We start from the raw sequence: 25,550 nt of genomic DNA, 5'->3' as shown, positions 1-25,550 counted from the left end.
TATAAATGAAATATTGAGAAATATTGATAAAATAAAAAGGGTATTTTTATTTTCCGTATTTCCACATCAAAAACATATGTTTCACTGCAGTGAAACATATTTTCCGTATTTTCACCGGTATCTTGCCTAAATTCAGCCAGACAAAATCTAAAGGTAATTCTTCTTATCAATAAGGTTAAAAAAGCCACTCATGAAGTATTTATTTTCACACCACTCGATGAAAATAAATCCTGTATTTATAGAAGAAACTTAAATATTCTTTATTTATTAAAACAGCTCCTTGTCGCGCAGCTCTAGTAAAAGGCAAAAAATACGTTTTGGTTTTGTTCTAAGTTACATTTATTAGGTCATACGCTGGCTTTCCAGATAAAATAGTGGGTAATTTCTTATTTCCGGCAAAAACTGGTATCTGTGTAGAAGTTCTAAACTTCCATAACTTAGCTGGATATCTCCCAAACATGAAAGAGTCCAATATTTTTTATGGAATTTGAAACCGGAGTGAATAGACGGAAAACAAACTGTTAATGAAATTTCTTGTTTTAACATGTGATTTGTATGTTATTTTCATTAATATATTTCAGAAAAATATCTTTTTTGTTAAACAATGTGTCTTTAATTCATAAATTCAAACCTGTATTCAACCATTTACTGTCACTTACTGTATGTGCAAATGAATAAACTAAATAAATGCAATAACTTGTTGTGTCACTGAATAAGTTCTACCTTATTATTTGGTTTAAAAATCTGTTAAATGTATTGAGTAAAACAAAAATTAACTGTTGATTTGTTTCAAAGAAACAAAAGTTATAGGTTAAAAAGTACTTACCCTTTGTTTTTTCCATTACCAGGATGCATTATCTCATCGAACGAATCATCACTATAAATAATTATACATAAACATTTGAATAGTTCAACCGAAACAAATAATGATTCTTTTCCAAGAATCTGAGTACTTTTACCATCTAGGTGTAACAAGAAAGAAAAGCCAGCAGCAAATTTCAACAATAACAAAATTTATTACAAATAGGTTACAGATGATATATATAGTATTTCAATGAAGAACATACAAATATAACCAAATCTGTAATTGATCGCGGAAATATCTCAATTTCTAATGAGCACTAAGTTCAGTTGAAACTAATTTCCACACTTTTTTTATCGTCACGCACAATAATATTTCGTCTGGCTAAAAAGTGTTTGTCATAATTATTGATATCAAATACCTATAAGTAATCATAACCTAAAGACCCTTCTTGTTTAAGAAATAATATATCCCAAACTGTGATTTTATCGCTCAATAACATCACTGTTTAGAGTTCGGATGCGAGGAATTATATCACGAGGGCGTAGCCCGAGTGATATAATGATGCGCATCCGAACGACAAACAGTGATGTTATCCAGCGATAAAATCACCGATTTGGATATATTATTTCGATTCTAACACGACGTAAACAAATAAATGCTGCCGTACCTGCTATTAGATAAAATTGCGCCTGATTTGTTTCCTTACTTATTGTCAGCGCGTCGGATTTTATAGTGGTTACGTCACATGTATAACGATTACGTCACATGTCTAAATATAGTACGTCAAACAGTGACTCTATTGCAAAATAACACACACTTTCGGTTCTTCTATGTTCAATAGGGAAAATTGCGGGTCGTGTTAGAATAACAATTTTAATACAATGTTGCAATTAATCGCAAAATCTGATTGATAATTGTAGAATCTGAAAATGAATTGAATGATTTCATTCACGTATATCTTGTAATGAAATAATTGCCTTTTCGTTAAATTATTATTTATAGATTTTTTTTCACCATGAAAAAATAACACGATCAACATAGCCAATTATTTGTTGTTTGAATGACAATTAAAGTAAAGATTGTTTTCAATAGTTTGATAAAGATGCAATTTCCTTGTAACCTAGAACCACAATACTCATGCTCCTTGCAACATACCTATAAAAGTAACCAAGGTATGAAACGTATGTTGCCGAGTGGTTAAGGCCGTTTATTTCAAACCACTTGCACCTAACCGCTGTGGGTTCAAGTCCTGGCAGTCACTATGGAATCTTTCATGTGAGGAAGCTTTACAGCTAGCTTACAGAAAATCGGTGGTTCTATTCAGGTGACGGTTCGTGCCTGCAATAATGCACGGAAGGGCATCACTCTAGGTTTTTCTCCTTCACTAAAGCTGGAACATCGCCACATGACCTTTACTGTGTCGATATGACGTAAAGCTCTATCTAACAAACCACAATTATCAATATCGAGCAAGTGTGTTAGTGATTTATTATCGATATATTTGTGATTTTACCTTGCGATCTTCATTATCTAAAACGATATTCTATCAATTTAAAATATAACATTTAACTAAGCTTGTTCATGTACCAAATATTTCATATAGTTTAATTGACAAAGCATGAATTCAGTTGTTTGAAAACATACAAATAGGGAAAAAACTTACTCATAAAACGCAATGCAATCAAAATAACTATTTTGTTTACCTAACGGGTATACAGATGAAACTTAATTTATGTCTACCATAATTGAATATCTTAATACGCAATCAGTAACGTCTGCTATTTCTGTCTCTAATCACTAACTTAAATTTTTGCTTTCCATTATATACCAATGCAGATATTGCGTTATTCATTTTATTCATTACGATTATTCCATATGTTAATTAAGTAAAATCACAATTGGCATATCGATCAAACTCAAAAACCCAAAACGCGTGCAATCAAAATCAGTAAGATGTATTCCAAATTTTACTATTGGTTACTATGTAAACAATTGTAACTATTGTCGCACTAAAACAAATTAAAGAAGTTTTTCACAGCTAAACGATAAAATCATATGCTTTCCATCATATCCAATTCTGAAATTTATTTCATAATTCATGTATATACCTCTACATTCAATTGATAAGCATCTGCAAGACCCAATAATTTTGTTATACTACATCTATTGTTGTGTTTACATTTTTAAATATCAAGTTTTTATGTAGGTTTGCTAAGATTTTTTTCCTGTCTTCGAGCGTGTTTCTCGTTTATTTTCAATGACTTATCTTATGTTATTTATATCTTTTGTCACATATTTATCAAATATCTCCATAAAATCTGTATAACTAAAATATTATATCAAAAAGCTATGTCATTCGAGAATAACTAAGTGAAGTTTATTTGCTTTAAATAATCGTTATACTACATTTCTGTTAGTATTTTGTTATTCATTAAGATTACTCCTTATTCCTATTCATGAAAATATGTAACAATGAAACAAATTTTGTATGTAACATATATTTTTTAAAATTTTTTCGGGGTTAAGTTTTACGTTGCTTCAACACAGTAAATGTTATACGGCAAATTTCAAGCTTTTCTGGTGGATGACGATCTCAGAGCATCAAGTAACAACCACCAACGTTCCGTAAGATACTGTTTTACTTCCTCACATGTAAGAATACAAAATTCCGACGGGATTTGAACAAGCTGTGGTGAGGGGATAAGTAGCTTGAATTAAGCAACATTGACCAGCCACAGATGCCACTTTTAAAAACATGAATAATAATTATATCAAATACTTACAATTCCTTTTCTGCTATCAATTTTCCGTTTGTATTATCATCACTAAAAAAGAATGAAATGATTTTTTGTTTAATTGCTATTTTTCCAAGAAAATATTCACACATGTTTACCAAAAATGTTTTTATAACTTATGCATTATATCTAAATAAATAATCATGTTTTTCGAGAATGATCAAGTGAAGTTTATTTGCATATTTCATCTACGCCTTCAAGCATGTCATACCTGTGAAAACATATCGAATAATGTAATTCACAAATATTATGCTATACACAGAGTTGAAATGTCGTATTACGGTTTGCATTTTTAATTCACTCTTAATATAAATATAAATAATGTTAATATATTTGTAACATTTTACGTTTAATAAGACTTTTACCATTCGTTCGGTGTTGTCTCTGTAGGTTTTCCAGCTTCACCTGTATCCGCGCTATAAACGAAAGAAATTACATATTCATAATCATTCATGTAAATTTGCTACATTGAATACGATTCGTCAGGTCTCTGTGGATTTTAGAAGCAAAGCAATTTGTGTATATTTTCTAACTTATTAGACAAAATGCTTAAAAGAATATGCAATCATAATAAATAGGTTAACATTATATATATACGACTTTGAGTTGTAGTTAACAAATATATTTGATATATGTCTAAAACATGAAATTTGTGTTTTAATGTTTATCATTAAAATAACACAATATGTTTCAAGGCTTAATAAATAGCCGTTTAAATTTTGTTAACAAAATCCGAGAACATTAAAATCTTCGTCGCTTGATCGCTAGGCCGCCAACTTCACAAATTAAAATAATCTTTTCTGATAGTGATTTTTCATGTTTATATTTTTTGTATGACAAAATATGTCTTCAATCGTTAAAAGCTGTTACGCTGCCAGGTCGTTAGGCCGACAACTTCCCAAAAGTGGCAACTGAAAATGGTTTTTACTGTTTAAACGATTTGTCTTAAAAACTTCAATTAAAGCCGATTTAATTGTTTTGTCAAAATTTCTATAACTTGAAAAGATTAGGCCGCTTGGTTGCCAAATTCACAAAAATGAAAACAGTACACATTTCTGAAAGTTATTTTTTTAATGTTTATATATCTTTACATGACAAGATATACGTTAACAATTTCATAAAAAAGCCAATTTAATGTTTTCAAATGTTTAGGCCTCTGCACTGCTGGGCCGTAAACTCACAAAAATTAAAGAAATGTTTAAATTATATATAGACTAACTGTTTCTTTTGCTACTGTTAAAGTTTCGATAGATCACCCGGCGTGTATTCTTTTCAGTAACTAATTCTATTTTCAAAAACAATATTCATAGATATCTTTTCCAAGTCTTTCCATCGATTCATAACTAATTTGAAAGGTTTTAATGAAATGATGATATCATTCCAGAATAGTCATGTGGGGTTTATTTGCAGATTCCTTCTGTTCCTTCATCTAAAGTATCTCTGTTACATAGCAATTGCAAATAAAAAGATGTTCAAACATTTCTCTGAATAAAGAGTTGAAATGTTATAGAAGATCTTGTTCAAAAGGTTGTCTTGCCCAAGATAATCCATACATTAATAACCAGGTAACAGCCAATCATAGCAAGAATCAGTGGAAATGCTGACATTTAATCTTCAAGGTCAAGGTCATTAATGAGCCAATGTCAATTTAAATTAAATATACATTAAGGTCTAAAGGATGTTGTGTTTAAATATGAAAAAACCCATTCGTTAATATCAAAGTAATAGTCAGTTAAAGCAAAACAAAATGAAAATTTCAATAATTTAATCTTCAAGTTTACGTTTATTTTGTAAACGCCAAGGTCTGTCTAGTTAATTTAAAGGTCTATCAAATATTGTTGTGTTCAAGTATGAATACAATTCATTCAAATATAACAAGGTAATAGCCACTAATAGCAAAAATCAAGCAAATATTAGATATTTGACATTGATGTTAAAGGAAATTCATGAATAAAGGTCAAATTAAGTATTGTTTTATTGAAGGCCTTATCCTAAGGGTTGTTGTGGCAAAGTATGAAGACAATACACCAACAACTTAAAAAGTTTTGTTCTAGGTTAAAGTTTCAGACGGAAACAGCAACGACGACATGACTGTAACAATAGCACTAATTTTCTTCTTTGAAAAAAAAAACAACACTAAAAATGGTGAACACAATGAGCAATGGCAATAAATAAATGTTCAAATTTATTCGAGCAATTACTAAAACAAGCATTCTGAGCAAGATTGATGACAATTGAGTCAAAACTGTGACCACTAGAGTGTTAACAATGGTTTTCCATCTTTCGGCTGTGTGACCTAGTATTTGACCCCATGTGACCCATATTCAAACTGGAAATCGAAACTTCTTAAGAATAACTTGGCTGGGGCGCGAACAACAGGACGCTTACTAGCGCCATATATAATAATAGATACAACGGTTTGTGACTCCGACGTATTACAATCAAAACTCTACTTTTTGCCCTGCGCCCCGCTAATAAGTATGCTTTCCCTCCGCGCCCAGCCATTTTAACTTGTTAATACTTGACTTATCGCCTATCGGGGAGAAAACACGAAATGGCACAATTCAGCAACCATACGGATTACTAGTTTTTATTTCAAATTCAATGTTAATAGATCAATCTTAATAGTAACACAGCTAATAGGTTTGTAACAATCTGTCAAAGAATAAAACTCGTACCCTTGTTTTAGTGGTATTTCTGTAGGCCTCCCCTCTTCACCTGTGTCATCTCTATAAAACAAACAAAAAAAAAAATCGTCAAATCCCAAAGATGTTGCCTGAGGTATTGTTTATTAATGCTGTATGTTTCATCTATACAACGTATCTCTTTTATTCGATAGGCACAACTTCATGATCACTCGTGCAAAGTAGATACATTTAATGTTATTTGTCAGGTCTCCAGAAGATAAAATTAAATTGGTGAATATATGCAACCCACACATATTTATTGATAAAATATATATCCTGTTTCGACATTTTTAAAAGATGGACATACTTACGTTTCCTTTGCTGCTATCTTTGGAGATGATTGATCTTCTGGCTTGCGACCACTAAAATAATGAAAACGTTTTGTTTTCAATTATTTTAATCATTTCAATGATTATATATACACAAACTTCCCATACATATTGTTTTCAAATAGTTTCATCTAAACGTTTTTCATCAATTTATAACTAAATGTTTTAATAAAATAATAAACGGCATTCAAGAATATTCAAATGAGATTTAGTTAAAAATTTCATCGCCCCTTTCATCTATATCATCCGATAATGAAGACGTGCAAATTCAAACTTATGTTCAAACTTAATAAGTCAATTTTAATGTCAACAAAATTAATAAGTTTGTATGTAACAATCTTACCATTGGGTTGGTGGTATTTCTGTAGACCTCACCTTTCCACTTGTATCCTGGCTATAATATAAACAAAATAAATCATCAAATCCGAAAGATGTTGTCTAAGGTAGTGTTTTCGTGTTGTACATTTCAATTTTACAATGTGTTTTTTTAAACAGCTTCATATTAATTCCAGTAAAGTAGCTACCTTGAATGCTTTTTGTCAGATCTCAATGAACTTAAGACGCTAAGCAAGTGGTGTTATATTTAAATCGACACACAAAAATGGTAAACACAATAAACAATCACAATAAGAAAGTTTCCATTCTAAATATGACTACTGGTTGCTATGTCCCCAACTTTTATCAGTGTAAGCCGTAACGTTCAAAATCAAAAAGATAAAAAAATAAAGATAATGACTTCTTTATACTGAATAGTAACCCCCTTACCATGTATGCGTTATTTCGAAATTCATTAAATTTTCCCTACAATTCGATTGATAAGAATAGTTAATAGTCTATAGCATATTTTCTTTATCAAAAAATATTTCTAAACTGACATTTTTAATGTATTTATCATACTTTTATAAAAGACATACTATTCTTTTGCTTCTTCCCTTGTACGCTATAACCAGAAACGAGCTAATCAAATGTCGAGACATTCCCTTAAGGTGTTTTTTTTGGTTAAATGAAGCTAAATGAAGCTCGACATGTTAATTGATTTTATGATTAAACCCAACTTCCAAAGTGACTTACCAAAGTGACTAACAAGCATTCAATAATTGTAAGTATGTCATCATTCATATATATATGACTATAAGATCTTATTTTACCTATTTCAGACAGTGCATGGTTCACTGACACATAAGAAGGAAAAATTATAAAAAACAATATACTGGAATAAACGAACCAAAATAATATATTTTCATATTGTACTGTTTCAACGAATGACTTTTAGCAATAAATATGAAAATATATTCTACCGAGTAATATTTTGGCTTTATTAGGTCAGTTAAGTACTCATACAATACACGTCTTCTTTTATATCCTGCATGTTCATAAAAGAGTGTTTGTTTCATTTTCATAAATTTAAATGAAACAATAATCAGCATCAGATACCATATAAAATATTTATTTTGAAAAAAGTATGAGCCAAACGACATTTATATTTGTATGTCTTTAATATTGTTTTTGTAGTACTGAATGGACATACATATAACTTATACACCTAAGATAACAATGATGTAATAATGACATGACTGAAATGTCCACAAATAAATTTAAAGCGGCATTTCTCCGTGATCCAGAGGAAAAAATACAAAAATCCGCCCGCTTAATCATTTAACAATAAACACCGCATGGCACATAAATGTTTGCATTTCTCTAGAGTCGTAAAAAATTCTGGAAACAAAGTGATCCCTCGGAAGCATTAATCACAACAAAATTACAAGAGAATTGCAGACTCGGTTTGATTGAGTCTGTACATGAGGGATAATGGATATGTGCAACATCCCTCACGCCCCCTAGCACCGGCTTGAGCGGTACTCAATTCTCAACACTTATTAGTGCTGGCATCAATAATCCCGAAGGACCAGAAAATATAACAACACTGAAGTGAAGTACGGGGCAACTTTTTACAGCTGTCACCTGCTGTTGTGAAGTATAAAAATTCTGGTAACAAAGTGATCCCTCGGAAGCAAAATACTTACAATTCGTTTCCTGCTCTCATTTTTCCTTTTGGCTTACCATCACTAAAAGGTAATGAAATGGATTTTTGTTCAATTGCGATTTTTCCAAGAAAATACTCACACATGTTTACCATAAATGTTTTTTTAATCTTTTTATAACTTATGCATTTTATCTAAATAATCATGATTTTCGGAAATGATCAAGTAAAGTTTATTTGCATATTCCATCTACGCCTTCAAACATGTCATATCTGTTAAAACATATCAAATAGTGTATTCACAAATATTATGCTATACACAGAATTGAAATGTCGTATTACTGTTTGTATTCGTAATTCAATCTTAATATAAATATAAATAATGTTAATATATTTGTAACAGTTTATATATATAGACTCTTACCTTTTGTTCGGTGTTGTTTCTGTAGGTTTTCCAGCTTCATTTGTATCCGCAACTTCACTTGTATCCGCAACTTCACTTGTATCCGCGCTATAAAGGAAACAAGCCACATATGAATAACCATTTATGTTAATTTGTTACATTGAATACGATTTGTCAGGCCTCAATGGACTTTAGAAGCTAAGCAATTTATGTATATTATCTAACTTAATAGACAAAAATGCTTAAAAGCATATGCAATCATAATAAATAGGTTAACATTATATATATACGACTTTGAGTTGTAGTTAACAAATATATTTGATATATGTCTAAACTATTAAAATAAAGCTGAAAAATAAAGACGGTGATTTCTGTTTGTAGCCGAAAATTGAATGAAAATATATTGACCATCACATAACAATCTTGAAGATATTTCCTAATTTGTTAAGATTTCTGCACATTCCAATTGATAAGAATGTGCAAAAGCCAAAGATATTTATGTTTGACAAACACATGTACCTTTAAATGATAGTTTTTGCAAATATTAAAGACTTACTCTTCCTTTGCCGCTGACACAGAATCGATTTTATCTTCGGGCTTGGCCTCCCTATCAATAATGACAAGTATTACTTTAGCTACAAATATTAATTTTATAGACACATTTATAAAATGTGTTTACAAACTATATATTATAAAGGGATTATAATACAATTCAAGTCATCCTAGAATTATCAAGTGAAATTCATTTACATACGGAAATTTCATTTGATTCTCCATACGTATGTTTATATAAAATAATCGTGTCATCTGAGAATTATCAAGTGAAGTCTGTTAAAATAGTCAATCTGATTCTTCATGCATATCATCTCTCTGACAAATGGGGCTGAAGTACAAATGAATCGAATAACTAAATTTGTTGTAGTTCAAATTGTTTGCATTAATCTTAAAGAGGTTTCATATAGCTACTATGTTTTGACAAAGCCGAAGAAGGAAAACGTGACAACTTCAGCAATTACTTTATGGAATAGAAATAATGGTGTTACAATGCTTTTTTTAAGTCAACTGCTCAGATAATTGCGCTAGTTAGGTTGGACGTTTAATTAAACCGAGGATGCCATATTTTCATTTTTTCCATTTTGAGCATTTCTAACGGTCTCCATTTTTAAGCCCCCACAAACACTGTCATTGACCGATGTTTTTTAAATAAGTTTGTATTAATGTGTTGCATATTAGGGCTATGTTTCATATGCAACATTTAGGTCAGAAGCTCAAAAGTCTTGGTTAAATTTCAAGATTTCCGGTGAATAAAGATCTCAGTACATCAATTCAAGCACGAAATGGCACCTGCGTATAACCACCGACGTTCCCGTAAGATACTGTATTACTTCCTCACATGTAAGAACAGGATTTGAACCAGCTGTGGTGAGGGGATAAGTAGCTTGAATTAAGCAACATTGCCCAGCCACAGACGCCCCTTTAAAAAATATGAATAATAATTATATCAAATACTTACAATTTCTTTTCTGCTCTCAATTTTCCTTTTGTCTTACCATCACTAAAAAGGAATGAAATACATTTTTGTTCAATTGCTAATTTTTCCAAGAAAATATTCACACATGTTTACCAAAAATGTTTTAATAACTTATGCATTATATCTAAATACTCATGTTTTTCGAGAATGATCAAGAGAAGTTTATTTGCATATTCCATCTACGCCTTCAAGCATGTCATACCTGTGAAAACATATCGAATAATGTAATTCACAAATATTATGCTATACAAAGAGTTGAAATGTCGTATTACTGTTTGTATTCGTAATTCAATCTTAAAATAAAAATAAATAATGTTAGAATATTTGTAACAATGTTACGTTTAAGACTCTTACCTTTCGTTCGGTGTTGTTTCTGTAGGTTTTCCAGCTTCACTTGTATCCGCGCTATAAACGAAACAAGTCAAAAATTCATAATCATTCATGTTAATTGCCTACATTGAATACGATTTGTTAGGTCTCAGAAGACTATAGAAGCTTGGCAATTTATGTATATTATCTAACTTAATAGACAAAAATGCTTAAAAGCATATGCAATCATAATAAATAGGTTAACATTATATATATACGACTTTGAGTTGTAGTTAACAAATATATTTGATATATGTCTAAAACATGAAATTTGTGTTTTAATGTTTATCATTAAAATAACACAATATGTTTCAAGGCTTAATAAATAGCCGTTTAAATTTTGTTAACAAAAATCCGAGAACATTAAAATCTTTGTCGCTTGATCGCTAGGCCGCCAACTTCACAAAAAAAATCTTTTCTGAAAGTGATTTTTCATGTTTATATTTTTTGTATGACAAAAAATGTCTTCAATCGTTAAATGCTGTTACGCTACCAGGTCGTTAGGCTGACAACTTCACAAAAATGACAACTGAAAATGTTTTTTACTGTTTAAACGATTTGTCTTAAAAAATTCAATTAAAGCCGTTTTAATTGTTTTGTCAAAATTTCTATAACTTGAAAAGATTAGGCCGCTTGGCTGCCAAATTCACAAAAATGAAAACAATACACTTTTCTGAAAGTTATTTTTAATGTTTATATATCTTTACATGACAAAATATACGTTAACAATTTCATAAAAAAGCCATTTTAATGTTTTCAAACGTTTAGGCCTCTGCACTGCTGGGTCGTAAACTCACAAAAATTAAAGAAATGTTTAAATCATATATAGACTAGCTGTTCCTTTTGCTACTGTTATAGTTTCGATAGATCACCCGGCGTGTATTCTTTTCAGTAACTAATTATATTTTTAAAAACAAATTTCATAGATATCTTTTCCAAGTCTTTCCACCGATTCATAACTAATTTGAAAGGTTTTTATGAAATGATGATATCATTCCAGAATAGTCACGTGGGGTTTATTTGCAGATTCCTTCTTTTCCTTCATCTATAGTGTCTCTGTTACATTTGCAAATAAAAAGATGTTCAAACATTTCTCTGAATTTAGAGTTGAAATGTTATAGAAGATCTGGTCCAAAAGGTTGTCTTGCCCAAGATAATCCATACATTAATAACCAGGTAACAGCTAATCATAAAAAGAATCAGTGAAAATTCAATAATTTAACCTTCAAGTTCAAGGTCATTAATGAGCCAATGCCAATTTAAATTAAATATACTTTAAAGTTTAAAGGATGTTGTGTTTAAATATGAAGTAATCCATTCATTAATATCAAAGTAATAGTGGGTTATAGCAAAACAAAATGAAAATTTCAATAATTGAATCTTCAAGATCACATTTATTTTGTAAACGCCAAGGTCTGTATAGTTAACTTAAAGGTCTATCAAATAGTGTTGTGTTCAAGTATGAATACAATACATTCAAATATAACAAGGTAATAGCCACTTACAGCAGCAATCAAGCAACTATTGAATATTTGACATTGGTGGTGAAGGTAATTTATGAATAAATGTCACATTTAGTATTGTTTAATTGAAGGTCTTATCCTAAGGGATGTTGTGGCAAAGTATGAAGACAATATACAAACAACTTAAAAAGTTTTGCTCTAGTTTAAAGTTTCAGACGGAAACAGCAACGACGATATGACTGTTACTATACCACTAATTTTCTTCTTTGAAAAAAAACCCCACTAAAAATGGTGAACACAATAAGCAATGGCAATAAATAAATGTTCTTTCCATAAATGACTATTGGTTACCAACTATTATCGTAAAGGTTAATCAAGAGGGCAATGATGGCTATAATATCGCTCATCTAAATATCAATCTCAAGGCTCAATCCCATTTTATTTGGGTTGTATGACCTTGTTTATGACATCAGATGACCAATATTCAAACTTAACTTAAAAATCATCAAAACTACCTTTTTGACCAATTTCAATGATATCTGCATCAAAATAATAGCCTCTAGAGCGTTAACAAGGCTTTTGCATATGTGGGCTGTGTGACCAAATTTTTGATCCCAGGTCACCCATATTCGAGCTTGACATAGAAATGATCAGAAAAACCAGTCTGACCAAATTCCAGTATATTTGATTAAAACAGTAGATTTTGGAGTGTACACACGGTTTTTCCATAGTAGGGCTGTGTGACATAGTTTTTGAAACCAAACTGACTCATATTCGAAATTGGCACAGAAAGCATCAAAACGACATTTCTGACCAATTCAAGGATATTTGCCCCCCCCCCAGAGTGTTAACAAGGGTTTCCAAAAGTTAGGCCGTGAGACCGAGTTCTAAACCCCATTTGACCAATATTAAAACTTTATCTAAAAAGCATTAAAACAACTTTTCTGACAAATTTTCAGTATAGTAGGATAAAAACCTTAGCCACTATACGGTTAAAAAGATTTTTCAATTCTTAGCTCTTATGACCTAGTTTTTCCGAGAAATTACTTAGCCTAGAGGTGTTTCCATATTGGAGCTGTGTGACCTAGTTTTAAACCCCAGGTGATCCATCTTCGAATTTGGCATATTAAAATAACCTTTCTGTCCAATGTTCATAATATATGGATCAGAACAAAAGCCACTAGAGTGTTGACAATATTTTTTTCTATTTTTAGCTTCGTGACCTAGATTTTCATCCGAAATGATCTTTGTTCAAACTTATTCGAGCAATTACTTAGACAAGCACTCTGAGCAAGACTGATGACAATTGAGTCAAAACTGTGACCACTAGAGTGTTAACAAGGGCTTTCCATCTTTCGACTGTGTGACCTAGTGTTTGACCCCAGGTGACCCATATTCAAATTGGAGTGAAAAATCGAGACTTTTTAAGAATAACTTAGCTTGGGCGCGAACAGCAAGACGCTAACTAGCGCCATATATAACAATAGATATAACGGTTTGTGACCCCGCCGTATTACAATCAAAACTCGACTTTATGCCCTGCGCCCCGCTAATTAGTATGCTTTCCCTCCGCGCCCAGCCATTTTAACTTGTTAATACTTGACTTATCGCCTGGCGGGGTCGCGGGAGAAAACACGGAATGGCATAAATCAGCAACCATACGGATTACTAGTTTTTATTTCAAGTTCAATGTTAATAGATCAATCTTAATGTTAACACAGTTAATAGGTTTGTAACAATCTGTCAAAGAATAAAACTCGTACCCTTGTTTTAGTGGTATTTCTGTAGGCCTCCCCTCTTCACCTGTGTCATCTCTATAAAACAAAAAAAAAGAAATCGTCAAATCCCAAAGATGTTGCAAGAGGTGTTGTTTATTTATGCTGTTTGTTTTATCTATACAACGTATCTCTTTTATTCGATAGGCACAACTTCATGATCACTCGTGCAAAGTAGATACATTTTATGTTATTTGTCAGGTCTCTAGAAGATAAAATTAAATTGGTGAATATATGCAACCCAAACATACTTATTTATAAAATATATATCCTGTTTCGACATTTTTAAAAGATGGACATACTTACGTTTCCTTTGCTGCTATCTTTGGAGATGATTGATCTTCTGGCTTGCGACCACTAAAATAATGAAAACGTTTTGTTTTCAATTATTTTAATCATTTCAATGATTATATATACACAAACTTCCCATACATATTGTTTTCAAATAGTTTCATCTAAACGTTTTTCATCAATTTATAACTAAATGTTTTAATAAAATAATAAACGGCATTCAAGAATATTCAAATGAGATTTAGTTAAAAATTTCATCGCCCCTTTCATCTATATCATCCGATAATGAAGACGTGCAAATTCAAACTTATGTTCAAACTTAATAAGTCAATTTTAATGTCAACAAAATTAATAAGTTTGTATGTAACAATCTTACCATTGAGTTGGTGGTATTTCTGTAGACCTCACCTTTCCACTTGTATCCTGGCTATAATACAAACAAAATAAGTCATCAAATCCGAAAGATGTTGTCTAAGGTAGTGTTTTCGTGTTGTACATTTCAATTTTACAATGTGTCTTTTCAAACAGCTTCATATTAATTCCAGTAAAGTAGCTACCTTGAATGCTTTTTGTCAGATCTCAATGAACTTAAGACGCTAAGCAAGTGGTGTTATATTTAAATCGACACACAAAAATGGTAAACACAATAAACAATCACAATAAGAAAGTTTCCATTCTAAATATGACTACTGGTTGCTATGTCCCCAACTTTTATCGGAATAAGCCGTAACGTTCAAAATCAAAAAGATAAAAAAATAAAGATAATGACTTCTTTATACTGAATAGTAACCCCCTTGTATCAGTTATTTCGATATTCATTGAATTTTCAATACAATTCGATTGATAAGTAATAGAAAGAGCACCGAAACACGAGGTTATCTGATTTGTACGAGGGGGCGTAGCCCCCCGAGTATTAATCAGATTACCGAGTGTTTTGGTGTTCTTTCTCTTTTGTATCATAGTCAAACATTCCCTGTTGTTACAATATGAAACCCCGGCAAAAATGAACCAATGAACGAGCATCTAAATATGACATTTCTGTCGATTTCACTTTCACTGCCGTCACAATATGTAAACCCCAGCAAAAATGATCCAATCAATGGGCATGCTCTGGAGTGCGGGTAACTAATACCCGCACTCCAGTTAACGCACTGTGCATGTATATGTATACGAGTTAACCCTGACACATTTTCAACAGAAAGGTCTCCAAACTATGATACAAGAATAGTTAATAGTCTATGACATATTTTCTTTATCAAAATATATTTCTAAACTAACATTTTTTATATAGTTATTATACTTTTATAAAAGACATACTATTCTTTTGCTTCTTCCCTTGTACGCTATAACCAGAAACGGACTAATCAAATGTCGAGATCTTCCCTTAAAGTTTTTTTGGTTAAATGAAACATGTTAATTGATTTTATGATTAAACTCAACTTCCAAAGCGACTTACAATCATTCAATTATTGTAAGTATGTTATCATTCATATATATGACTATTGTTTGCTTTGTGAAAAACATACTTCTGTACGTCTCAGCAATTGCAATAAGGAAAGAACTAGAAGAAAATACGATGATTGATGTATCAAACAAATTATAGTTTATGTTTAGTTTTTAATAAAATTGGATGCAAATGTCAATAAGCTACATTTTACATTTACTTAGCTTTTAAGATCAAACTCAACACACGAAAGGATTATAAAATATGCAGTCGATAAGTTAAATGTTAATCCACATATGACTAGTGGTTTCTGTGCAACAAGTATTAAAGGTGTAACAGATGCTGAATAAATAAAAAAAAAACAACATTTTTTTTTTGTCTGTAACTGAACTGTCAAAGAATGATAATCGTTTTGCTATCTTTGCTATCATATCACCTTCTGGAAATTATTTCGTAATTCGGTAAGATAAATCCACATTCAATTTTAATTGTAACAACACGCAAAAGCCAACAATACTTCTTTATAGGAATATATATTCTATTTTAACATTTATAAAACATAGATATACTAACTTATCATCTGCGGCTATTAAATGAATCGATGAATCTTCTGGCGTAGCATCACTTAAAATGATGAAAAATATTTTTTCAAATACTTATTTTGTTCATACATACTGTAGTGTATTCAAATATTTCATAAAAAATTTAAAACTAAAGGTTAACATAAAACAATCATGTCATTATAGAATAATTATCTGAGATTTATCTCAACCTTTATCTATATCATCTCGGTAATAAACAGTTGCAAATTAAAAAAAATGTTGAAACCTGAATATAGAGTTGAAATGTCAGATTACTAGTTTTAAGTTCAAGCTTAATGAATCGATCTAAATGTAAAAAGTTATTACGTAAGTTTGTAACAAACTGTCAAAGAATACTTCTCTACAACTCTTACCCCATGTTTGGTTTTATTTCTGTAGGTATCCCCACTTCTCTGTTGTCCCCGCTATATTACAAACAAGTGAAAACAAATCATTAAATACCAAAGATGTTGCCTTTGATATTATTTAATCTAGTTGTATGTTTTAACTTTACAAGGTATATTTAGATAGACACAGCTAGGTGGTCATAAGTGGTAAGTAGCTACCTTGTATACTATTTGCCAGGGTTTCGCAAGTGGTGTATATAATCATAATCAGCACACGAAATTAAGGACACATTTTAGAACCATCCACAATCTGAATAATAATCTGCTTACAATCTATAGTTTAATCAATATTACATTTCATCGTGTAAAATTTGCTGAATTAATAGGCAACTGATTTTGTTATCTTAATATTTGTTAACGCAAAAAGATACATTTTCCAGTTATGCCACATTTTAGGAAAATTTGCAGTGTGTTTACTCATTGATAGCTATATGCATGTTAATTAGAATTGAATTCATATTATGTGTAAGGAGAGAAATGGTAGAACAAAACTGAAAAAAACAATTGAAAGGAAATAAGTTAACAGTCTGCTTGATTTCACTGATCAGCTTTTGGAAATGGCCTTAAAGAGAAACAAGAAAGAAAATAAACTCCACTTCAGGGGTTATTTTTATTATAGAATTACTTCGTATTTGCTAGTCAATTTTCACACATGTTTATCAAAAATGATTATTATCTATGTATATCAAAATAATAATTTCTGTTAAGAATTATCTATGGACGTTTATGTTTATTTTGGATGTCATTTACGTTTTCATGGAAATCATATCTGTGATACACAATTGAAATAATGTAAATTTTAAAAGAAATTTGAAACTTCGTACTACTGAAATTGCTTATAACTTAAATTTAAAAAAAAACTTAATTTATATAAAGTAAAAAAAAAACAATATGTAACAATCTTACCCTTCGTTTTGTGTAATTACTGAAGAATTGCCCTCTTCACGTCTATCCGCGCTGTAATATAAATATAAAAACAAATATAGAGTATTTATATGACGTTTATCATGGATACTTCAATGAGACGCTTTCGTGTCATTTCATGAAAAGAGGCGTATTATTCCGAAGTTAAAGAAAGCGTGTGCTCTTAACTTACTTTAACAATTAATGAAAAAATTGTAATTAATTACGGAAACTGACGAAACCCCTCCCGAAAATAATTTGCCTAGGGTCAATATTGCCAAATAAACTATGTCTTAACTATTCAAATAAAAAGATAAAATGATGTAAAGACGTTAATTTCTGCGTCTAACGTCTAACTTATATTCATTTTCTTACCATCGTATCACAATCTCGTAGTTATTTAGTAATTCATTAAAAGGTATTTATATTCTTTACATTCCAGTCGATAAGAATATGCAATAGTCAAACATATGCCGTTATAAAATACGATAATTATGAAATATAATTAATACTTATATCAAAGACTTACGCTTTGTTTGTCGATATCAAAGAAGCCTTTTTATCTCCGAGTTTGTCCTCCCTATAAATATTGAAAGGGTGTTTTATATACACATATTTTGTACTTTTCTACACATATCATAAAGATATGTTTCCACCAACATATTTAAAGGGAAATGTTCACTTATTTTTGCACATATTCATAACTTAGGAGACAATTGATACACTGAAACTAAGAAGAAAATGTACTTCGTTTAATGACATCTGACCATCTTATCCAAATCCAGAAACTATTTCAAAATTAATTGAAACCCCACCACATTCCAATTGATGAGAATGTGCAACATCCAACCATATTTCTTTTTTCAAAATTTTGAAACATACATGCTATATCAAAGCACATACATTTCCTTTGCTGTTGTCATGGGAGCCATGTTATCCTCGGAATTATCCCTACAGATAATGAAATCGGAATTATGCATTACAATTATTATTTTACAATCATTATGATAGTTTTCTTTTTAAATGCAACGTTTCTGAAAACAAGCTTCAATTGTCTACATATACAACTGGTACATTACCATTGACTCCATGCATAATTCCTTTCAAACAATATAATGTTTTATCTTATCTTAATTATGCCCCAACTTCAAAGAAGAGGGGTTATATTGTTTTGCATTTGTCGGTCCGTCGGTCCGTAGACCAAATGGTTTCCGACTGATAAGTAAAGAACTCTCAGGCCTAGGAACTTCAAACTTGGTATGGTGATTGGTCATGACCAGTAGATGACCCCTATTGATTTTGGGGTCAAAGGGTCAAAGGTCAAGGTCACATTGACCTTGTAAGTAAAAACAGTTTCCGATCAATAACTAAAGAACGCTTGGGCCTAGGAACTTCATACTTAGTATGGTGATTGGTTATGACCAGTAGATGATCCCTATTGATTTTGGGGAAAGGGATCAAAGGTCAAGGTCACATTGACCTTGTCGGTAAAAACGGTTTCTGATCAATAATTAAAGAAGGCTTAGGCCTTCGAACTTGGTATGGTGATTGGTCATGACCAGTAGATGACCCCTATTGATTTTGGGGTCAAGGGGTCAAAGGTCAAAATTCTGGAAACAAAGTGATCCATCGGAAGCATTAATCACAACAAAATTACATAAGAATTGCAGACTTGGTTTGATTGAGTCTGTACATGTAGGTAAAAACGGTTTCTGATCAATAACTTAAGAAAGCGTACGCCTGAAAACTTCAAATTTGGTGTAGAGATTCGTCATGACCATTAAATGAGCCCTATTGATTTTTGGGTCAAGGGGTCAAAGGTCAAGGTCACATTGATTTTGTAGGTAAAAACGGTTTCCGATCAATAACTTAAGAATGCTTAGGCCTAGGAACTTCAAACTTTTTATGGTGATTGGTCATGACCAGTAGATGACCCCTATAGATTTTGGGGTCAAAGGTCAAGGTCACATTGACCTTCTAGGTTAAAACGGTTTCCGATCATTAACTAAAGAACGCTTAGGCTTAGGAACTTAAAACTTGGTATGGTGATTGGTCATGACCAGTAGATGACCCCTATTGATTTTAAGGTCAAGGGGTCACATGTCAAGGTCACATTGACCTTGTAGGTAAAAATGGTTTCCAATTAATAACTAAAGAACTTTAAGGCCTAGGAACTTCAAACTTGGTATGGTCATTGGTCATGACCATACGAGGACCACTATTGATTTTGGGGTCAAGGGGTCAAAAGTCAAGGTCACATTGACCTTGTACGTAAAAGCGGTTTCTTATCAATAACTAAAGATCGCTTAGGCCCAGGAACTTCAAACCTGGTATGGTGATTGGTCATGACCAGTAAATAACTCCTATTGTTTTTGGGGTCAAAGGTCAAGTTAATGTTGACCTTGTAAGTAAAAACTGTTTCCGATCAATAACTAAAGAACACTTATGCCTAGAAACTTCAAACTTTATATGATGATTGGTCATGACCAGTAGATGACCCCATATTGGTTATTTGTTCACTTGGTCAGAAGTCATGCATAATAACCTGATCACATGACTAATTGCCTGCCCATAGGGGGCATACATGTTTTACAAACATATCTTGATAAAACAAATTTGGATGGAATTGTCCAAAAATAGAGAAAACCCATAAAGAAAATGCAAAACGTAAAATGTTGCAGCCTCGGTTTGATAACACCTGTTCATTGAAGGTACTGTCAAGTGCAAACTAAAATTTACGCCTCCCCCTTAGCACCGGCTTAAGCAAAATTCAAAATTTAAACATGAAATGACACCATTTTGAATTTAGAAACATCGGCACATGTGCTCATACGGAGGTTATCAAGGAACCTTTAATGTGACACGTAAGTGCCATTCCATGAAAAGCGGCGTATGTACCCCAAGTAATAAAAAGCGTGTGCCCTAAACGAGAAAGCAATGGGCGGATCTAAATAAAATGGAATTTTAAAACGGGATCAGAATCTTGCATATCGCAGATTAAACGTTAAAAGAGAAAGTTAAAAAGCAGATAACATATCCTAAGGATGATTCACAATTATTCAAGTAGGGATATTGGAACCGCCCAAATCAAAAAACCAAATAGTTGAAACTTAAAAATACTGCAAACACAACAATAATGTCGTGTTGAACGATTTTTAAGGATCTAAAATACAACATCTCTGATTGAATGTGCAGGGCGAAATTTTACAAACCACGCTGATGTGGCGACAAAATAGAGAATGTAAGAGTCCCTAAAGAAAATCCAAAACGGCAAAATTGAAAATGTTAAAGCTATCTTGTACATTATTTGCCATTTATCCTTTGTCCTTTGGCCATTTACAAAGAAAACACATAAAGTATGGCAAAGACATACAATACAAAATAGTAAAAACAATACAAATTCATACAAACAAAGACTTTCATGAAACAGTTACAGTTTCAAGGGTATTTTTACGCAATTCAAAAGCCTATTTAATAAACTTCGATAAAAAAATCAGTTTCTTTTTTGCTGTTACAAGACATAATGCTATTAAATTCATTCAAGGAAGGCCATGATATGTTGCCAAGGTATTTCTGGCGAATTTGAGAGTATTTTGTACAACATAGGAGGAAATGATATTCCACTTCTGTTACACTTTGATAACACATTTTACATAGACGATTTTCTCTATCTAATCTACTATATCTGCCTAGTGCTACCCCTAAAGTGTGTGAACAAAGTCTTAAACATGTTAATTGTTTTCTATGCATATCATTGGTAATCTTATCTAAATAAGTTTCATAGCTAAATGTTGTTTAAAAATTGTCTGTAAAAATCTAATTAAGATATATTATTTAGCGATGTATTCCATTCTTGTATAAATTGATCACGTACTGTTCTTTTTAACAAAGGAAAATAATTCATACTTGTATCAAAGATTAGTCTTATATGCGAATATCCAAGGTGATCTACAATGGAATGAATTCGACTTGCCGAACAAGAAATATTTACATTGTTGAATTGGTCAATATAAGCATCAAAATAGGCATGTTTACAGAATTTTTATTTTTCAACCAGTATTTGAGTGTTCCCTCTTTTGCAACAATATACTATACAAATATCCCTAATTCCCCATAAATTGCCATATTTGGTGTCTGTTTACGTACTCCTAACAAATAATTTAAAAATCTTATATGTAGTTAATCTACTTCTTTGAAATTTTCAAACCCAACGTTAAATCGGAAAAATCTGACATAGAATTTGACAAAGAAACCGAGTCTGCAATTTTCATATAAATTTGTTGTTTTTTAATACTTCTGAGGGATCATTTCCGGATCATTATAAAAATTATTGTACTTTGACATATTTCAAAATTTAAATAGTACTTATATCAAAGACTTACTCTTTGTTTGTCGATTTCAAAGAAGCCATTTCATATCCGGACTTGTCCTCCCTAAAAATAATGAAAAGATGTTTCATATACAAACATTACTTTTCTACATATATCATTTAGAAATGTTCATACTTAAGGTCTATTTTATCGCTACATCAGCGTTTTTGCTGTAAAAGTTTGCCCCGTACATTCAGTCAGGGGTGTTTTTTTTCGATCCTTAACCCTTTCACTGCCATAGGCTTATGCCGTCCCTGTTATTTTTGGCGTATTTGCCATAGCCGTTTCTATAATAATAATAGTAATAATAATTAATTAATAATAATGCTAATAACAAATAATAATAATTATATTAATTAATAATATAGTAATTTCTTAGTAAACCCTCTGGCAAATAGGTGATCAATACAACAATAACCCTCTGGCAGCGAAAGAGTTAAAGATCGTTCAACACGCCATTTTGTTCTGCTTGTGGTATTTTTAGTTATTGATTGACTGTTTTTCATTCGGTTGGTTCCAGTATTCCCACTTGAATACCATATTATCACCCTTAGGATATGTTGCATACTTTATTAGGTATTTTGATATGCAGGCTTCAAAAAATCTGATCCCCATTCAAAAATCCTTGTTCATCCACTTTTATACGGAATGCCGTTAGGGCCATCGCCTATGAATGTGTTGATCTTAAACGCGATAGTCGATAGTACGATGGTGAAAACGCGAAATTACGAAACTACGATGGTGAAAACGCGAAAGCACGATGATGAAAACGCGATGGTACGATGATGAAAACGCGACAGTACGATACTACGATGATGAAAACGCGATAAACTATCGCGTTTTCATTGTCGTACTATCGCGTTTTCACCATCGTAGTTTCGTGATTTCGCGTTTTCATCATCGTACTGTCGAGTATCGCGTTTCAGATCAAATCATTCATAGGCGATGGACCTAACGGCATTCCGGAATACCGTTAGGGCCACCGTCTATAATTGTGTTAATCTGAAACGCTAAAGTCGATAGTACGATGGTGAAAACACGAAATCACGAAACTACGATGGTGAAAACGCGATAGTACGACAATGAAAACGCGATACAACGATGATGAAAACACGACAGTACGATGGTGAAAACGCGATAGTACGATGATGAAAACACTACAGTACGATGATGAAAACGCGATAGTACGATGGTGAAAACGCGATAGTACGATGATGAAAACGCGATAGTACGATGATGAAAACGCGATAGTACGATGATGAAAACACGACAGTACGATGATGAAAACGCGATAGTACGATGATGAAAACACGACAGTACGATGATGAAAATGTGATAGTACGATGATGAAAACGCGATAGTACGATGATGAAAACACGACAGTACGATGATGAAAACGCGAAATCACGAAACTACGATGGTGAAAACGCGACAGTACGATGGTGAAAACACGATAGTTTATCGCGTTTTCATCATCGTAGTATCGTACTGTCGCGTTTTCACCATCGTACTTTCGCGTTTTCATCATCGTGCTTTCGCGTTTTCACCATCGTAGTGTCGTGATTTCGCGTTTTCACCATCGTATTATCGACTATCGCGTTTCAGATCAACACATTCATAGGCAATGGCCCTAACGGCATTCCGTACTTTTAGCATATATATTTGAATTTTAAAATTTCTATTCCATTTAAACTGCATGTATAGGCGGTACGACTGAATATGCCAGTGGAATTGACAAGTCGATTCATTGATTTGTATTATTAATGCGCTGTACGTTTTTGAAGATAATATATTAAATATGAAATAAGATTGTATAAAGAAACACTTCTAAAAAGGTATCCTAAAACAAGATGAAGTAAAACGAATTCAAATTAATACTTGCAAGTAGATTAAAAAGAAGGAAAGATGATAATAATGTGTATTTCAAAAACGTGGCGTTGGTAAGGAATCGAATCAGAGATCTCAAGATCGGTAGCCCGGCGTCTATACTAATACACCACACCTCGCTTACATGTAAAATATGATAAACAAGATCAACAAGGAAAGGTGGCGTTCAATGAACGCAACCCCCTCACGACCCAGCAACAAGAACCAGTGGCAAGGAGCCCAGGCGGACCCGAAACACAAACAGGACAGGGCACAAGGCAGAGCACGGACAGGCTTATCACTAAATGATAAATATAAAGTTAACAAATATATCGATATATTCGGAAGATATCAGTGTTAATCAACAGACCTTTTCTAGAATTAATAAAGTGCCAAGTGAAAACTGTTGGACAATAAGTAAGAAGGTAAGTAAGTAAATGTCTCATTTGTGAGGAAAATGTGCAGCCAGACACGAACTCGAACTTGGGACCCGAAGAATACCGTACCGCGGCCATCCCGACTGAGCTATCCGGCCGCTTTAATACTATCTACCCTAATTAGTGAACAATTCAATACCGTAACATAAATTAAATAGCAAAATTGAAAATGCAGCAGGCTCGATTTGATTGCCCTGTTCATCTACGGCAGTAGAAATTGCAAACTATTGTCCACGCCCCCTAGCACCGGCTTAAGTAGTATTCAACATTTAAACATGAAAAACTTTTATGATAGTGGCATGTGTTCATCTTATATATCTTATATCAATATCATAATATAAACACCAGACCTGAAATATATACAAATCTGGAAACAAAGTGATCCTTCGGAAGCATTAATCACAACAAAATGACAAGAGAATTACAGACTCTGTTTGATTAAGTTTGTACATAAGGGACAATGAATACATGCAACATCCCTCACGCCCCCTAGCACTGGCTTGAGCGGTACTCAATTCTCAACACTTAATAGTACTGGCATCAATGATCCCGAATGACCAGAAAAATATAACAACACTGAAGTGAAGTACGGGGCAACATTTTACAGCCGCCACACAGCACTTGACACCTGCTGTCGTGAAGTATGAAAATCTGGAAACAAAGTGATAGTTTTGAAAAAGAATCATTAAATACTACAAACGTATAGAATTAAAATAAGGGTGATTACCATACTTGTTTTAGAGTCAAGTATTCCCGACTTATGACCGACATTGATTAGTAAGATATCTTTAAAACACTAATTTACATAAATCAAATACAAACACTTTTGTGATTTACAGATCATCGTGCTCCAAGCAGCTGGGTAGCGTCGAGCATTAAAATGAACTCGCATTAGTAACACGTGTCTTAAATAGTACGTGCTCTGTGAGACTTCCAACATTATGGAATTCTACTTGTCATTACATAAGCTTTTAATGAAGAGAAACAAAAGTTTCGAAGTAACGGATAAGTGTGCACACTTTTTCTAATATCACACTGCACTTACATGAAATAAGAATAGAACGCTTTTCTAAGAGAATACCATATTTTAAGAAAAATGAAGAAAAATATTTA

At 32.1% G+C, this 25,550-nt stretch overlaps 1 protein-coding gene across 1 annotated transcript in view; it reads right to left on the bottom strand.

Moving 5' to 3' along the window:
- The window catches only part of LOC132746820 (MATH and LRR domain-containing protein PFE0570w-like), a 71,903-nt gene extending 49,709 nt beyond the window's left edge, over positions 1 to 22,194 (bottom strand). The window contains exons 1-19 of the mRNA XM_060736080.1: positions 22,147 to 22,194; positions 18,294 to 18,344; positions 17,768 to 17,818; positions 16,829 to 16,879; positions 16,447 to 16,497; positions 14,806 to 14,856; positions 14,445 to 14,495; positions 14,127 to 14,177; positions 10,886 to 10,936; positions 10,514 to 10,555; positions 9,557 to 9,607; positions 9,022 to 9,108; positions 8,641 to 8,682; positions 6,960 to 7,010; positions 6,599 to 6,649; positions 6,279 to 6,329; positions 3,966 to 4,016; positions 3,589 to 3,630; positions 827 to 877 (exon numbers count right to left, since the gene is read on the bottom strand). Coding sequence (XP_060592063.1) covers positions 827 to 877; positions 3,589 to 3,630; positions 3,966 to 4,016; positions 6,279 to 6,329; positions 6,599 to 6,649; positions 6,960 to 7,010; positions 8,641 to 8,682; positions 9,022 to 9,108; positions 9,557 to 9,607; positions 10,514 to 10,555; positions 10,886 to 10,936; positions 14,127 to 14,177; positions 14,445 to 14,495; positions 14,806 to 14,856; positions 16,447 to 16,497; positions 16,829 to 16,879; positions 17,768 to 17,818; positions 18,294 to 18,344; positions 22,147 to 22,175 — 956 coding nt within the window. The 5' untranslated portion in view covers positions 22,176 to 22,194. The remainder of the gene's footprint in view (positions 1 to 826; positions 878 to 3,588; positions 3,631 to 3,965; positions 4,017 to 6,278; positions 6,330 to 6,598; positions 6,650 to 6,959; positions 7,011 to 8,640; positions 8,683 to 9,021; positions 9,109 to 9,556; positions 9,608 to 10,513; positions 10,556 to 10,885; positions 10,937 to 14,126; positions 14,178 to 14,444; positions 14,496 to 14,805; positions 14,857 to 16,446; positions 16,498 to 16,828; positions 16,880 to 17,767; positions 17,819 to 18,293; positions 18,345 to 22,146) is intronic.
- Positions 22,195 to 25,550: the final 3,356 nt, after the last annotated feature.

Source organism: Ruditapes philippinarum, unplaced genomic scaffold (assembly GCF_026571515.1).
Source record: "Ruditapes philippinarum isolate M1 unplaced genomic scaffold, ASM2657151v2 ctg3807_1_1_1_1, whole genome shotgun sequence".
NCBI lineage: Eukaryota > Metazoa > Mollusca > Bivalvia > Venerida > Veneridae > Ruditapes > Ruditapes philippinarum.
This window is presented reverse-complemented; position numbering and strand designations above follow the sequence as displayed.